This window comes from Geotrypetes seraphini, chromosome 2, assembly GCF_902459505.1.
Source record: "Geotrypetes seraphini chromosome 2, aGeoSer1.1, whole genome shotgun sequence".
Classification (NCBI taxonomy): Eukaryota; Metazoa; Chordata; class Amphibia; order Gymnophiona; family Dermophiidae; genus Geotrypetes; species Geotrypetes seraphini.
Window position 1 is genome coordinate 56,465,871 of NC_047085.1, and position 16,287 is coordinate 56,482,157.

At 41.7% G+C, this 16,287-nt stretch overlaps 1 protein-coding gene across 5 annotated transcripts in view; it reads left to right on the forward strand.

Moving 5' to 3' along the window:
* The window catches only part of NUDCD1 (NudC domain containing 1), a 214,440-nt gene extending 198,441 nt beyond the window's left edge, over nucleotides 1-15,999 (forward strand). For all 5 annotated transcript variants that reach the window (XM_033933051.1, XM_033933050.1, XM_033933048.1 and 2 more), the window contains 2 exons: nucleotides 7,091-7,250; nucleotides 15,535-15,999. In XM_033933051.1, the coding sequence (XP_033788942.1) occupies nucleotides 7,091-7,250; nucleotides 15,535-15,830 (456 nt within the window). In that variant the 3' untranslated portion in view covers nucleotides 15,831-15,999. The remainder of the gene's footprint in view (nucleotides 1-7,090; nucleotides 7,251-15,534) is intronic.
* The last annotated feature ends 288 nt before the right edge of the window (nucleotides 16,000-16,287 follow it).

Here is a 16,287-nt window from a genome sequence, read left to right on the forward strand (position 1 = left end):
CTCTTTCCTCAGAGACGGCACGACCCATCAAAGGACCCAAGGCTGCCTTAGTGAATCGCTTTGCTGGCAAGTACGGAGAGCTGCTGGGAGGGGAGAAAGCCACTGTTGGAGTCTGGGAAGCTGCTGGACAAGGGAAAAAAGGGACAGCTGCTACTGGACCTGGAGGGAGGGAGAATGAGAAATGCTGCTGAGAGGGGATGAGGGAAAGGAGGCTGGGAAGCTGCTGGACAAGGGGAAAAAAGGGACAGCTGCTACTGGACCTGGAGGGAGGGAGAAGGAGAGATGCTGCTGGGAGGGGAGGAGGGAAAGGGAACGGAAGAGAGTTCCTGCTGGACATGATGAGGAGGGAAGGGAGAAGGAAAAAAGGAAGGAAACAGCTGGCAGGGAGATTAGAGGATGGGCAGGGGAGAGACAGGAATGAGAAAGTAGAGAGACAAAGATGCTAGATCTGGTGTAGGACTAAACTAAACTAAGCCTTAAGTTTATATACCGCATTATCTCCACGGAAGTGGAGCTCGGCACGGTTTACAAAGCTTAAAAATATAAGAAGAGAGAGAAGAAAGATTTACATGAGCATATTTATAGAGGGAAGAGAAAGGGGTGGGGATACTATTATATGTTAGAGAAAAGCCAAATTTAACATACTCAATGAACACCAATCAGGATTCAGAAAGGGTTTTAGCACTGAGACAGTCCTAGCCTCGATCCTTAATCACCTATACAGCTTATTCAGTAAATCAACAAGTGCTCTGATTTTACAACTAGACTTCAGCAGCGCTTTTGATCTTGTTGATCACGATATAATGCTACACTGCCTAGATGGAATAGGAATAATGGGAAGAGTAAGGAACTGGATACAGGGTTTCCTAACAAAGAGATCATACCGGGTGATTAGTGGTAGGACATACTCAAACACCTTGAAAAACCCCTCGGGAGTACCAAAAGGTTCACCACTATCACCCACCCTATTCAACATCTACATATCATCCTTAGGTCACTTCCTGGAAAAGCTAAACCTAACTACTACATATATGCAGATGACATTTCCATTTTAATCCCAGTGAACAGCATAACAAACGAGACCTCAGAATACATTTCTCATATTATAGAAACATAGAAAGATGACGGCAGAAAAGGGCTACAGCCCATCAAGTCTGCCCACTCTACTGACCCACCCCATTAAGTCTGAGTGCTAATGACCTAGTTCCTTAACTCGACCCTCGTAGGGATCCCACGTGGATGTCCCATTTATTCTTAAAGTCGAGCAAGCTGGTGGCCTTGATCACCTGCACCGGAAGTTTGTTCCAGTGATCTACCACCCTTTCTGTGAAGAAATACTTCCTGGTGTCACCACTAAATTTCCCTCCTCTGAGTTTGAGCGGGTGCCCCCTTGTGACCGAGGGTCCCTTGGGAAAGAATATGTCGTTTTCCATCTCGACACGACCTGTGATGTACTTAAATGTCTCAATCATGTCACCCCTTTCCCTGCGCTCCTCTAGAGTATAGAGCTGAAATTTGCCCAGTCTTTCTTCGTATGAGAGACCCTTGAGTACGGAGACCATCCTAGTGGCCATCCGCTGGACCGACTCAGCTCGAAGCACATCTTTCCGGTAATGTGGCCTCCAGAATTGCACACAGTATTCCAGATGAGGTCTCACCATGGTTCTGTAGAGTGGCATTATGACTTCAGGTTTGCGGCTGACGAAGCTTCTATTGATACATCCCATCATTTGCCTTGCCTTGGATGAGGCCTTCTCTACTTGTTTGGCAGCCTTCATGTCTGCACTGATGATTACTCCCAAGTCCCGTTCCTCTGAAGTCCTAGCTAGTGTTTCTCCATTCAAGGTGTATGTTCTGCATGGATTTCCGCTGCCGAGATGCATAACCTTACATTTCTTAGTGTTGAAGCCCAGCTGCCATGTCGAGGACCAGTTTTCCAACGTGATCAGATCCTGCATCATACTATCTTTGAGATTGCTTTCACTTACTATATTACACGGTTTGGCGTCGTCGGCGAACAGTGCTACTTTACCCTGAAGCCCCCGGGTCAAGTCCCTTATGAATATGTTGAAAAGGGATGGTCCCAGGACTGAGCTCTGCGGCACTCCGCTAGTCACCTCCGATGTCTCGGAGAGGGTGCCATTGACCACCATCCTCTGAAGTCTTCCATTCAGCCAATCATTGACCCATGCAGTTAGTTTCTCACCCAACCCCATCGATTTCATCTTGTTTAATAGTCTACGGTGTGTGGGACACTGTCGAAAGCTTTACTGAAATCCAAGTACACTATGTCCAGAGACTCTCCTGAGTCTAGCTTTCCTGTCACCCAATCAAAGAAGCTTATAAGATTGGATTGGCATGACCTGCCCCTAGTGAATCCATGTTAACAGGGATCCCTTAGATTCCCCTCATCCAATATCGTGTCTAATTTACCTTTAAGTAGAGTTTCCATGAGTTTACACACTATCGATGTGAGACTCACTGGTCTGTAATTCGCAGCCTCTGCTCTGCAACCCTTTTTGTGCAGAGGAACAACGTTAGCTGTTTTCCAGTCCAGGGGGACTCTCCCCGTACTTAGGGAGAGATTGAAGAGCATGGTTAACGGTTTCGCCAGAACATCGCATAGCTCTCTGAGCACTCTTGGGTGCAAATTGTCCGGTCCCATGGCTTTGTTCACCTTGAGTCTTGACAGTTCTCTGTAAACATCAGCTGGTGTGAACTCGAAATTCTGAAATGGGTCTTCCATGTTTTGCTTTGCTTCCAGCCGTGGCCCGTGCCCTGGTGCCTCGCAGGTAAAGACTGAGCAGAAATAATCATTCAGTAGTTTGGCTTTATCGGAATCTTTTTCCACATAATTCCCGTCTGGCGTTCTAAGGCGTACTATCCCATTTGCGTTCCTCTTCCTGTCGCTAATGTACCTGAAGAAGGATTTGTCCCCTTTCTTAATGTTCTTCACTAAAGTTTCTTCCATACGAAGTTTGGCCTCCCTGACTGCTGTTTTGACCGCTGCAGACTTTGTCCTGTATTCAATGTTTGCTTCTTTTTCCCCCGTGCGTTTGTATGAGAGAAATGCTCTTTTCTTCTCCTTGACGAGGTACGAGACCTCATCAGTGAACCATTGGGGTTTCTTTTTTCTTTGTTGTTTAGTTACCGATTTTATGTAGCGGATAGTTGCCTCATGAAGGGTCGATTTCAAGGTTGACCACATAGCCTCCACATTATCCATTACTTCTTGAACCTGCAGCGTCTGATGGACGAAGTCTCCCATGCGTGCGAAGTCAGTGCCCCGGAAATTGAGTACCCTTGTTTTTGTTTGCGATCTAGGGAAGCCTTTCCTAAGGTTAAACCATACCATGTTATGGTCAATGGTGGCTAGTGTTTCTCCCACCGAGACCTCTGAGACGCTTTCCCCATTCGTAAGTACCAGGTCCAGGATGGCCTGGGCCCTAGTAGGCTCTAGTACCATTTGTTTGAGCCGTACTCCCTTCATGGACGTTAATATCCTCCTGCTATCACAATTTGTCGCTGAGAGTGTTCCGAAATAGAACAGTGGACAATAAATTTCAAGCTGAAACTAAACACAGCAAAAACAAAAGTCTTCCTTGCAAGCCCAACAGACAAAATTATTAAAACAAAGTTACGTGTAAAAGATCGCGACTTCCCGATTACCAAAACAATAAAAATATTGGGAGTCACATTAGACATACATTTGACAATGGTTGAACACACGAACATAGTGGTAAAAAAGTGTTTCCTGACATTATGGAAGTTAAAGATCATCAAAAAATACTTTGACCCATTATCATTTAGACTACTAGTGCAATCGCTAGTGCTTTCTACACCGGACTATTGCAATATCATTTATATGGGTATACCCAAAAAAACAGTGAGGAAACAGAATTGTTCAAAACACAGCGGTCCGTTTGATATTTGGATTGAAAAAAAGCGACCATGTTAGCCCCTACTACAAACTGCTTCATTGGCTGCCAATGGAGGCGCGAATAATATTCAAGTTCTCTTGCATATGTTTCAAGCTGGTTTGGGGATTAGCTCCTACCTACCTGCTACCTCACTTCGTACTATACAGCCCTACAAGACAAACCAGAAACAGCAATCTATTTGCATACCCAAGCATTACCGGCTGCAAATACAAAACCTTCCTGGATAGAACTTTTATGTACCAAGCAAACAAACAACAACACTGGCTAGACAACTACATTAATGGAGCAAAACTGACCTTTAGAAAAGCCATAAAAACTGCCTTATTCGACAGAAATATCACCTAAAAAGTATCTACACAAAACACTAAATCAATTTCTTATATTTCAAACATGTCCACTCCTGCGTATAAGACAAAAATTTATTCTTCATGCTGTATTTCTCTTATTTCTTCAAATTGTAACTCGCTGACTGTCCAGCTCTCTTCAATGTAAACCGCCTAGAAGTCTCACGACTATGGCAGTATAGAAGAATAAAGTTATTATTATTATTCGGAACTGATACCTGTTTTGGCTTGGTCTAAGTCAAAACGTATAAGTTCTGACTGGGCAACCTTATTAAAGTTTTGGTTATACTTGCTGTACGACTAAGTCTAGGTCAGCCCACCTCCCGCCCTTGCCCCTCCTCTAAAAACGCCTTTTTTCGCTCTAGGCGTTTAACGGCAGGATAAAGGTCTTTTTGATTGTCCAAGTACCAATTTAGGCCACATTTTTAACATTCTTTTTTATTATTATGATCCCCATACTGTATATGTTTATAGCTTGGTAAGAAAATTCAAAACTTGCTGACTATGATGGTTGAGACAGAACTAGATATACCATTTAAAGAATACTGGGCAAAGCTATGGGATTGATTAGGATATAACAAGATGATATGAGGGCTCATAGTATTTCTTTTAAGTCCACTGAGAAGTTGTAGATGGACATGGCTCCAAAGCACTGGATAAAGTTAGGGGTTTGTTTTCTCTTCATAAAATAATGGATGATAAAGTCTCTGATAGCACCCCTAAACCCTCACATTTGGTATATGATGAAGTATTCACAAAAGTAGTAGATAAAAAGAACTGAAAGAAAGGATAAGAGTTGCCATACTAGACAAACCAAAGGTCCATCAAGTCCACTATCCTGTTTCCAACAGTGCCTTGTCTTGGTTACAAGTACTGCTTTCAGTATTATTAGTTTTGATATAGGATACTGGGAAGCTGAAGGCAGCATCGCCCCTTCCTAAGGGGAAGGAAGTCAGCTCTGAGCTGTCTTTCTCATGTCCTGGCAGGACTCTGGGAAAGGCAATATTTAATTGGTAAATCCAAATTTCCCTATGCTTATGTTCTGGAGAATAGGGAATCAATTTTTTTCTGTCACTGCCCCCACATACTGGAACAGTTTGCCCTCCCCTCTAAGGGAAGACACCTACATCACAAAATTTAAATCAAGTTTAAAAACGTTCCTCTTTAAGAATGCTTTCAATTTCTAATTAACTTAGCCATCTGATAAGATTTTGATCCCCTCCTATATGTTGTGTCTTCTTCTGTTGTCTCTCTTTCTTTTTAAATGTTGTATTTCTTTATCCTCCCCATTGTGACTACCTTTCATTATATATTTAAATGTTATACTTATGTGCACCACTTAGATATTTTTCTAAGCGGTATATCAACTTTTAATAAATTTGTGTGAACTCTGGGGAACTTACCGTAGATTGTAAGCTTTCTTGAGCAGGAACTGTCTCTTCTGTGTTTTGAAGTACAGCACTATGTATGTCTAGTAGCGCTATAGAAATGATAGGTAATAGTAGAACTACTACTATTTGTTATTTCTAAAGCGCTGAAAGGCGTACGCAGCGCTGTACATTTTAACATACAATAGATGGTCCCTGCTCAGAAGCGCTTACAATCAAATTTAGATAGGACATTTTGGGGTTGGGGATATTATGGTAGAGGAAATGATACCGCGAGTCTAGGTATCTGAGAGCAGTGAGTGGGAATTAGGAGCTGAAAACAGATTATAAAAAGTGGGCTTTTTAGCTTCGATTTGAACGCTGCCAGGGAGGGAGCACAACATATTGATTCAGGCAGCCTGTTCCAGGCATACGGCGCTGCAAGAAAGAAGGGACGAAGTCTGGGGTTGGCAGTGGAAGAGAAGAGTACAGATAAGAGGGGCTTGCCCGATGAACAAAGATCACAGGGAGGTGCATGGGGGGAGGGGATAAGTGAAGAGAGATATGGGGGGGGGGCTTCAGAGTGAGTGCACTTGTAAGTCAGCAAGAGGAGTTTAAATGCCTTTAGAGTCCACATTGTGGAAGAATTGCTTTAACAAGTTTCGTGCTATAAGTAGTTTCTATTTTTTTGTCTGTCTTATTAGCAGAGTAGATGATGGCAGATAAATACCAAAACAGTCTATCTACTCTGCATAGTATAGTAATGAGGGATGCAACCGATGTTGTTTGGTTCTTAGAAATATAAATGGTCATTTCACTGCTGTTCTGACCTGAAGTGCTCAAGATTTGGTTTCTATTCACTTGCCAATTTAGGGAGCCTACTTTTCGAATTCAGCCATCAATTTGGTTTCTACTACTTCTACTGGAAATGTTTTTCAGATTTCCACTATCCTTTGTGTGAAAACATCTTTCCTGACAATGATGTAAACTAAAGTTAATCTTCGTTCAATGTATTTCCCACTATATATATATAAATTGCATTGAAAATAGTATATACTGTATCATCCACCCACTCTCTCACTCATTAACTCTATCATCTAGTTCTAGGTCAGGGGTAGGCAATTCCGGTCCTCGAGAGCCGGAGCCAGGTCAGGTTTTCAGGATATCCACAATAAATATGCATGAGATAGATTTGCAAATCAAGGAAGCAGTGCATGCAAATCCATCTTGTACATATTCATTGTGGATATCCTGAAACCCTGACCTTCCTCCGGTTCTCAAGGACCGGAATTGCCTACCCCTGCTTTAGGTAGATAAATAGCCTCAGAATTAGAATGACTGCTTTGTTAAATTTTGCAGTACATTTCATCAGTTTCCGTCATAGGCTTTGTCACCTCCCCCCCCCTTTAACTATGTCATTATATTGCATTTTTTTTAGGTAAACCTTGGAAGCAACCCATTCTTATTCTCAGTTGTTGCCAGCCCTGAAGAGATGCCCTGTTTCTGTTTGCGGCATGATGTGGATGCCCTTTTGTGGCAGCCCCTTGCAGGCTGTGAGGACAACATGTGGAAGCATATTGCAACATTCAATGCTTTAGGTATGGACTGAAAGTTTGCTTTTCTTGCCTTATTAAAATAAATCTGTACTATGTGTCCTGTGCAATATTTATATAAAGTACACATGCTACGGGACTGTTCACCTATATAACTTAAACATTTAAGTGCTAAAGGAGGACTTCATCAAAGGGTGCTAACCGATTTAACATGTGCTAATGATTAGCTATTATATTCCTATGGGCTTCAAAGCATTTAGCACGTGCTAAATCAGCTAGTGCCTCTTGATGAATTCCACCCTCCCTAAATGTTTTAAACATTTTTAAAAATAATTTTTCCCACAATTATGCTGAATGCACGAACAGCAGCCATTCAGGATGCACACATGGAAAAATATTTTTGGTTTGATTTTGCAGTTTTGGGCACAGTCCTACCCTCTCTGATACATCCAGACCAAACAGGGTTCGTACGTACCCAGTCGCTATGCTTCTTTTAACATCTTCCGAGCTTTAGTGATGGAGGGAGAGATGTGGAGAGATAGGAGAAATGGGCATGGTGCTGGTGGGCAGTGGTGAAAAATGTTGCACATGATCCAGGGGATGAGTGAGGGAGAAATGTTGGATGTGGCAGTAGAGGGGGTGGAATAGATGCACCCTGGATCCCTCTCTCTCTTCCCCCACTCCTTTTGCAGCAAGGGAGGGAATGAGAGAAAGACAGTGAGAGAGAGAGGGAGACATGTTGCCCATGGGGTGGGGGGGTGGGGGAGAGAGGAAGAAAAGTTGGACTCATGGAGGGACAGAGAGAGATGTTGGTTGGGGAAGGGAATGAGGAGAGAAAGCATGCAGGAGGCAGAAAGAAAGAAATATTGGATGCACAGTCAGCAGGAAGTGCAACCAGAGACTCATGAAATCACCAAACAAAGGTAGGAAAAATGATTTTATTTTCAATTTAGTTATCGAAATGTGTCAGTTTTGAGAATTTATATCTGTTGTCTATATTTTGCACTATATTTGTCCATTTTCTATAGTTGTTACTGAGGTGACATTGCATATTTTAAAGTCATCTGCCTTGACCTCTTTGAAAAAATAAACAAATATAAATGATAATTAACATTTTCTCTGTGCATGCTGTGCTTTGTGTTTTTTTTAATTTTGTGGTTACCATTATATATTAATAAGATTATATTGTGGGTATATGAAAAATGAATGGGAAAAATTGCATTACAATTAGTACTATTATTATGGGGATGGGATCTGGGACGGAGCTTGGGCAGGGGTACTCGGTTGATATTTGTTAGACTTAGGGGGTACATGGCTTGAAGAAATTGAGAAACTCTGGTCTATCTTAATCCACTCAGTGCAGCTCATATGGTTGAAAGAAGCAGAAAATGTCTGGATATTAAAGTGATATATTAAAAATACCTGTCTTGTATAATTTTGTCAACCAGACAATAAGCTTCATGGAATAAGGACTCTCTATTGTTCTATTCACTGTGTATGTCTAGTAGCATGTACAAAATCTTAACAGTATTTAATGCCTTCATGGTGACAAAAAAGTACCATTCTTAAACATGTACTGTAAACCTTCTAATTTAGTAAAAGAGTTGCATTACATCTTTGTAAACAAGAGTAGTACTGAATTGCTCTGCCAATCTGCTGTATATTTACTGCAACTAGAAAACCAGTAATAAGGTCTCCCTCGTCTTTCCATCCCTACTGGAAAAATGGCTAAACTCAGTGGTAAACGTGGTTTTACCCAACTGACTATTCCTGTAGGACTATTTAACTTTTTACCTACTTTATAACAATTCTAGAAATCAGTGATGGGTTTCTATTACGGGGAAAAAAAAAATTCAAAACCTTATTTCTGGTGATGGCACATGCTGTGCTTTCTTTTAAGCTTATCTGAGGAAGAAGGAGTTACCTTTGAAAGTTAATCATAAACTACTTTAAGGGCTCCTTTTACTAAGCTGCGTTAGGGCATTAACGCGCGGAATAGCACGCGCTAAAATACCACGCGGGCTAGATGCTAATGCCAGCATTGAGCTGGCATTAGTTCTAGCCGTGTAGCGCGGGTTTAGTGCGCACTAAAATGCGTGTGCTGAAAACGCTAGCACAGCTTAGTAAAAGGAATCCTAAGTTATTCCAATAAAAAAGGTAAATTTTTTTCCTTTGTTTTTATTTCTACATATTACTTTGAAGAGTGGACTAACACAGCTATCACACCTTTTCATTTTAAGATGTTTTAATGCATATTGTGTTGACATTGTAAAAGGGATTGGGTTTACATACAGGTACGTCAAGCATTTTCCCTATCTGTCCCGGTGAGCTCACAATCTATCTAGTGTACCTGGAGTGGAACATAAGAATTGTCGCAGCTGGGTCAGACCAGTGGTCCATCATACCCAGCAGTCCGCTCCCGCGACGGCCCTTAGGTCAAGGACCTGAGCCCTGAGTCTAGCCTTACCTGCGTACATTCTGGTCTAGCAGGAACTTGTCTAACTTTGTCTTGAATCCCTGGAGGGTGTTTCCCCTACGACAGATTCTGGAAGAGCGTTCCAATTTTCCACCACTCTCTGGGTGAAAAGAACTTCCTTCCGTTTGTATGGAATCTATCCCATTTTAACTTTAGAGAGTTCCCTCTCGTTCTCCCTACCTTGGAGAGGGTGAACAACTTGTCTTCATCTACTAAGTCTATTCCCTTCATTATCTTGAACGTTTCAATCATGTCCCCTCTTAGTCTCTTCTTTTCAAGGGAGAAGAGGCCCAGTTTCTCTAATCTCTCGCTGTACGACAACTCCTCCTGCCCCTCCAAGATTAGGTGACTCGCCCAGGGTCACAAGGAATAGCGTGGGATTTGAACCCACAACCTCAGGGTGCTGAGGCTGTAGCTCTAACCACTATGCCACACTCTCCTTCTGTAAGTAGCATACTATGCCATAATATGTACTACTATATGAATATTTACAGTATTGCTATAATTGTGTGTTGCCTGTGTCCAGCTTGTTTTTGCTGTACATTGCTATGGGAGAACATCTTCAGAAAGGCCTGCTCATTCTTGCTGTCCTGTTTAAACATTGCAGTTAAGTATCATTTTGTAGTAATATAATTTTAAAATTATAGTCCCTCGACACCAGCCCAGATACATGTACAGAGAGATTTATTTTGGGATATTCCAATTGACAGAAATCTCTGCAGAGCAATAATTGGTTCTTGCATTAAGAAGCCTGTTGAAAACCAGCAGCATTTTCTGTATATTATATAATTGTTACATGAATAATTTGGCCAGAGTAGTCTATCTGAAAAGTCTAGGCACCAGGTATTTATTATCTGTTCACAATTATAATATGGCTGTAAATGTTTACAGTTCAATACCTCTGGCCTGTATAACATTTATTCAAGATAGTTAGTTAATTTCCAGTGTAATTAGTCGAAGCCTGGAGGCTCAATGGTTGGATTCTCAACCAAAAACTTGGTGGCGCATTGAATGATGATCATATGCTTAGTTATCACAGATATTCTTCACAAAAACATCAGTGAGTATCACTTGTAAGTCACAGAATGAAGAAAAAGGATTTTGCTCAGCTGGTGAAAATAGCAAGTGTTCTGCTTGGTGTTGAGAGTACATTGATTAGTGTCATGATCTGTAGTTTTCTTGTCAAAAGATAGCTGGCTATGCATTTAATGTGTGAGTTTCACAGGTCTCCCACGTACATTGCAGTCATTCATACCTGTCTCATTAGCAGATGGCCAAGTTGCTATGGGATTCTTAAGCTTTTGTCTTACTATATAGACATAATGTGGGTCCAGAAGTATTCTCCAGCTTTGTTCCTCACATAGGAGGATATTATTTCCAGCTGAATTTAGAAGGATCTGTTTGCAGCCATTAATTAAAATAAAAAAGTGAGTATTATGAACAAAGTAAGTAGATCAGTGTAGAATAGGCTACAAAAGCCTTCAAACCTCATCATTAACCCCCTCCCCCCTTTTACAAAACCGCACGAGAGGTTTTTAGTGCCGGCCAACTCACTGAATGCTCTGCCCTGCTCCAACACTCATAGGAACTTTATGACCGACAGAACATTCAGCGCGCCTGCCAGTGCTAAAAAAAACCTCTTGCACGTTTTTGTAAAATGGGGGAGGGTAGTCGGCAGAGCATCAACTAAATCAGTTTCTTTACTATCGATGTCTTAACTTCTTGTCCAGAAAATAAAGTTAAAAAATGTAAAAAAGATACATCTATAACTTTGTTTTACAACTGAAGTTTCTGTTACTTCCCTTCCGGATTTCATATGCTAGGTGTTCAAGCCCAACCCGCAATCCGGGAGTTGCAGAAATCCAACACTTTGCCTTAGTGTGTCTTTCTGTCTATTCTTATTTATTTCTTTTGCTGCTGCATTTCTCCCTTTGTTTTCTGTCCTCATTTTGCTGCTTCCTTTCCCTTTTTCTCATAGTTTACCTCTGTCTTTTCCCCTTTTAGCCATCTTTCCTATTACCTCTTAAGAATATAAGCAGTGCCTCTGCTGGATCAGACCATAGGTCCATCGTGCCCAGCAGTCCGCTCACGCAGCAGCCAATCAGGTCCAGGACCTGTATAGTGATCCTCTATCTATACCCCTCTATCCCCTTTTCCTTCAGGAAGTTATCTAATCCCTTCTTGAACCCCAATACCATACTCTGTCCTATTACACCCTCTGGAAGTTCATTCCAGGTGTCCACCACCCTTTGGGTGAAGAAGAACTTCCTAGCATTGGTTCTGAATCTGTCCCCTCTTAATTTTTCCAAAGGCTCTCTCGTTTTTTTGTAGTTTTCGAAAGTTTGAAGAGTCTGTCCCTCTCCACTTTCTCTATGCCCTTCATGATCTTGTAAGTCTCTATCATGTCCCCTCTAAGTCTCTGCTTCTCCAGGAAAAAGAGCCTCAGTTTCTCTAATCTTTCAGCATATGAAAGGTTTTCCATACCCTTTATCAAGCATGTCGCTCTTTTTTGAACCCTCTCGAGTATCGTCATATCCTTAGGTACGGCGACCAATATCGGACGCAGTACTTCAGATGGGGGGCGCACCATCGCCTGATACAACGGCAGGATAACTTCTTTTGTTCTGGTTGTAATACCTTTCTTGATAGTACCTAGCATTCTATTTGCCTTTTTAGTGGCCACTGCGCACTGTGCCGACGGCTTCATTGTCTTGTCCACTATTACCCCCAAGTCCTTTTCTTGGGTACTTTCACCCATTACCAGCCCTCACATGGTATAGCTGTACTTTGGGTTTTTGTTTCCTACATGCAGGACTTTACATTTCTCTACATTAAACTTCATCTGCCATCTCGTCACCCACTCTCCCAGCTTGTTCAGGTCCCTTTGTAAATCTTCGCAGTCCTCTTTAGTCTTAAATTCACTAAATAATTTGGTGTCGTCTGCGAATTGTATTACTTCGTCCCTGTTTCTAGATCATTTATAAATACATTGAACAGCATCGGTCTGAGTACCGACCCCTGCGGAACACCACTTGTGACCATCCTCCAGCCCGAGTAGTGGCTCTTCACTCCCACCCTTTGCTTTCTACCCGCCAACCAATTTTTGATCCATCTATGTTCGTCTCCTTCCACCCCATGGTTCTTCAGTTTCCATAGTAGATGTTCATGGGGTACCTTGTCAAAGGCTTTTTGGAAATCTAAGTATACGATGTCTATGGGGTCCCCTAAGTCCATCCGTTTGTTTATTCCTTCGAAGAAGTGCAATAAATTTGTTAGGCACTATCTTCCCTTGCAGAAGCCATGTTGGCTTGTTTTCATCAGTTTATTCCTTTCTAGATGCTCATCGATGTTGTCTTTTATCAGCGCTTCCGCCATCCTCCCCAGCACCGAAGTCAAACTCACCAGTCTGTAGTTCCCCGGGTCACCTCTCGATCCTTTTTTAAAGATGGGCGTAACATTAGCTATCTTCCAATCCTCCGGGATCACGCCTGTTTTCAGGGATAGATTACAAATCTGCTGTAGTAGTTCCGCTATTTCCTCCTTTAGTTCTTTTAATACCCTGGGGTGGATTCCGTCCAGGCCCAGAGATTTGTCAGTTTTTAATCTATCTATCTGCTTGCGTACAACCTCAAGGCTTACCTCCATGGATGTTAATTTTTCTGCTTGATCTCCTTCGAAGATTTTTTCAGGTTCCAGCACAATGGATGTGCCCTCTTTTGTAAATACTGAAGAAAAGAACATGTTTAATCTATGCGCTGCTTCTTTTTCCTCCTTCACCACTCCTTTCCTATCTCTGTCATCCAGCGGTCCCACCTCCTCCCTTGCCGGCTGCTTCCCTTTAACATATCTGAAGAACAGTTTGAAATTTCGTGCTTCCCTGGCTAGTCTCTCTTCATATTCTCTTTTTGCTCTTCTCACCACAAGATGTCATTCTTTTTTATGCTTCCTGTGCTCTTTCCAGTTCTCCCTGGTTTTGTCCTTTTTCCATTTCAAGAATGAATGTTTCTTATCTCCTATCGCTTTCTTCACTTCTTTAGTTGTCCACGCCGGGTCTTTTGTTCAGCTCTTTTTGCATCCTTTTCTAAATCTGGGGATAAACCGATTTTGCGCCTCGATCACCGTGTCCCTGAATAAAGACCAGGCTTGTTCTACAGTCTGCGATTTCTTTGAGCTGTTCCTAAGTTTCTTCCTTACCATTACTCTCATCGCTTCGTAGTTTCCTTTCTTGAAGTTAAAAGTTGTCGCTGTGGTTCTCTTTCCCTTCGGTATTCCTATTTCAACTTTGAACTTGATCATATTGTGATCGCTGTTTCCCAATGGTCTCACTACTTCCACTTCCTTTGCTGGTCCTCTTAGCCCATTAAGGATTAGATCCAGAGTGGCATTTCCTCTCGTCAGTTCTCTGACAAGCTGCTCCATGAAGCAGTCCTGTATAGCCTCCAGGAATCCAGTCTCCCTAGCGCATTTTGAGTTTCCAAGACTCCAGTCTATCCCGGGATAGTTGAAGTCTCCCATAACAATCGTGTTACCACTTTTGCATTCTCGCTTCATCTCGGCTTTCATTTCTTCATCATTTGCTTCGGTTTGCCCAGGTAGAGGATAGTACAGGCCCATCCTTATCTCGGGCCCTTTCCTTCCCGGGATTTTAACCCAAAGTGATTCCAATTTGCTGGTCATCGCTGCAGTGTCCACTCTGGTCGAGTGTATGTTATCCTGCATAGGGCTATTCTTCCTCCTTTCTGACCTGACCTGTCTTCGTGATAGACTTTGTACCCTGGCAGTGCTATGTCCCATTTGTTTTCTTCATTCCATCATGTTTCAGAGACCCCCCAATGATGTCTAGGTTCTCTTTTTTGGCCATGACTTCTAATTCCCCCATTTTATTCCTTAGGCTCCTTGCATTAGTATACATGCAATTTAAGTCCTGGTATTTTTTTGTCTTCATTTTCTTTTCCTGTGCTACGGTCTTCTTATCATCCTCTTCTTGATCTGTCAACTCTTGTTTTTCTTCACTGCCATTTTTCTTTCTTCTTCTTCTCCTCCACTCAGTGATTACTTAATTTTTTTTTTCCATTAAGCTGTTTGTCTTCTCTCCTGTCTGGTGCTCATCCTTTTTTATTAAGCTTCTGTAAAACTTGAGGATTTCCAATGGGGCCAGTGAGAGAGGAAAAAAGAGTTGATAAACATCAAGTGCTTTAGAAGCCATATATTACTAATTAGATTATAAGGGACAGTTTTTTGATGCTTTAATGTACAGAGCTGTTTACGTCTTAACAGAGCTGAAAATCAGGGGAGGGAAGTTTCATGGCGACTCCAGGAAGTACTTCTTCACCGAAAGAGTAGTGGATACTCACGTGGGATCTTTAAGGGAGTAAATTCAGGGGAGGGGATACTTGGAATGGGCAGACTTGGTGGGCTATAGCCCTTTTCTGCTGCTTTTTTCTATGTTTCTAGAAATGATAATTAGTAGTAGTATTATATTGCAAAAGAGGATTTCCTCTTTCTTTCTTTTTTGCAATGTGATGACATGATTTAATTTTCTATAGTTTAGGAAGTTAAACTGGTGTCTGTAGATTCACACCTTATTAATGGTGGCCTAGTGGTTAGGGCTGTAGCCTCAGCACCCTGAAATTGCAGGTTCAAGCTTAGCGCTGCTCCTTGTGACCCCAAGCAAGTCCACTGCCACAGGTACGTTAGTCAGATTGTGAGCTCACTGGGACAGATAGGGAGAAATACTTGAGTACCTGAACGTAAACCACTTAGGCTATAAGCGGTGTATAAATACGAAAATAAATAAAGACAGAGACATTGATTTGTAAAGGTTCTTACTACTGTGTGGGATTCTCTTTTTAGGCTATGTCCAAGCATCAAAACAAGACAAGAAGTTCTTCACCTGTGCTCCAAACCACTCCTATACTGCTCTCTGCGAGTGTCTGCGTAGGGTATTCATCTATCGCCAGCCCACTCCTGTTCCCACTGTGCTATATAATAGGAAGGAGGGAAGACAAGTAGGGCAGGTTGCTAAGCAGCAGGTAGCAAGCCTGGAAACCAGTACTCCTATCTTGGGCTTTCAGGCTACAAATGAAAGATTGTTTGTCTTAACTGCAAAAAGCCTATTTCTTGTAAAGGTAAATGCAGATAATAATTAATTATGGTTGAAGTCTTTGTACCCCCCAAGCTGTTTTAAGAGATTTAGAACAATCTTCTGACCACACGCTGTTACAGGATATGTCTGTGTGTCTTATTTTACTATGGAATTGATTTAACTGTCTTTTGCCTGGATCGTTAAAGGATCAAAATAAAATCTTTGTATATGCATTTATTGTATCTTGTTTTATTATGTTGCATTTTGCACAAAATACCAATGCTTTCATTATACTATAGCAGACTAAGTTGTAATCAGTTGCCAGAAACTAGTTAAGTTTGTACAATCTGACATGGTCTATTTATTTCATTCCTTTTTTTTTCATTAAAATTTTCCACTACACATTTGAAGTCATTAGTGTTTTCACTAAATTGAGTTTTAGCAACCTCAGATCTCTGCTATTTTGCACTGTTACGTTCTTTTTCCTCTCTTACAGTTACAGTAGATTCTCTTTTTCTTCT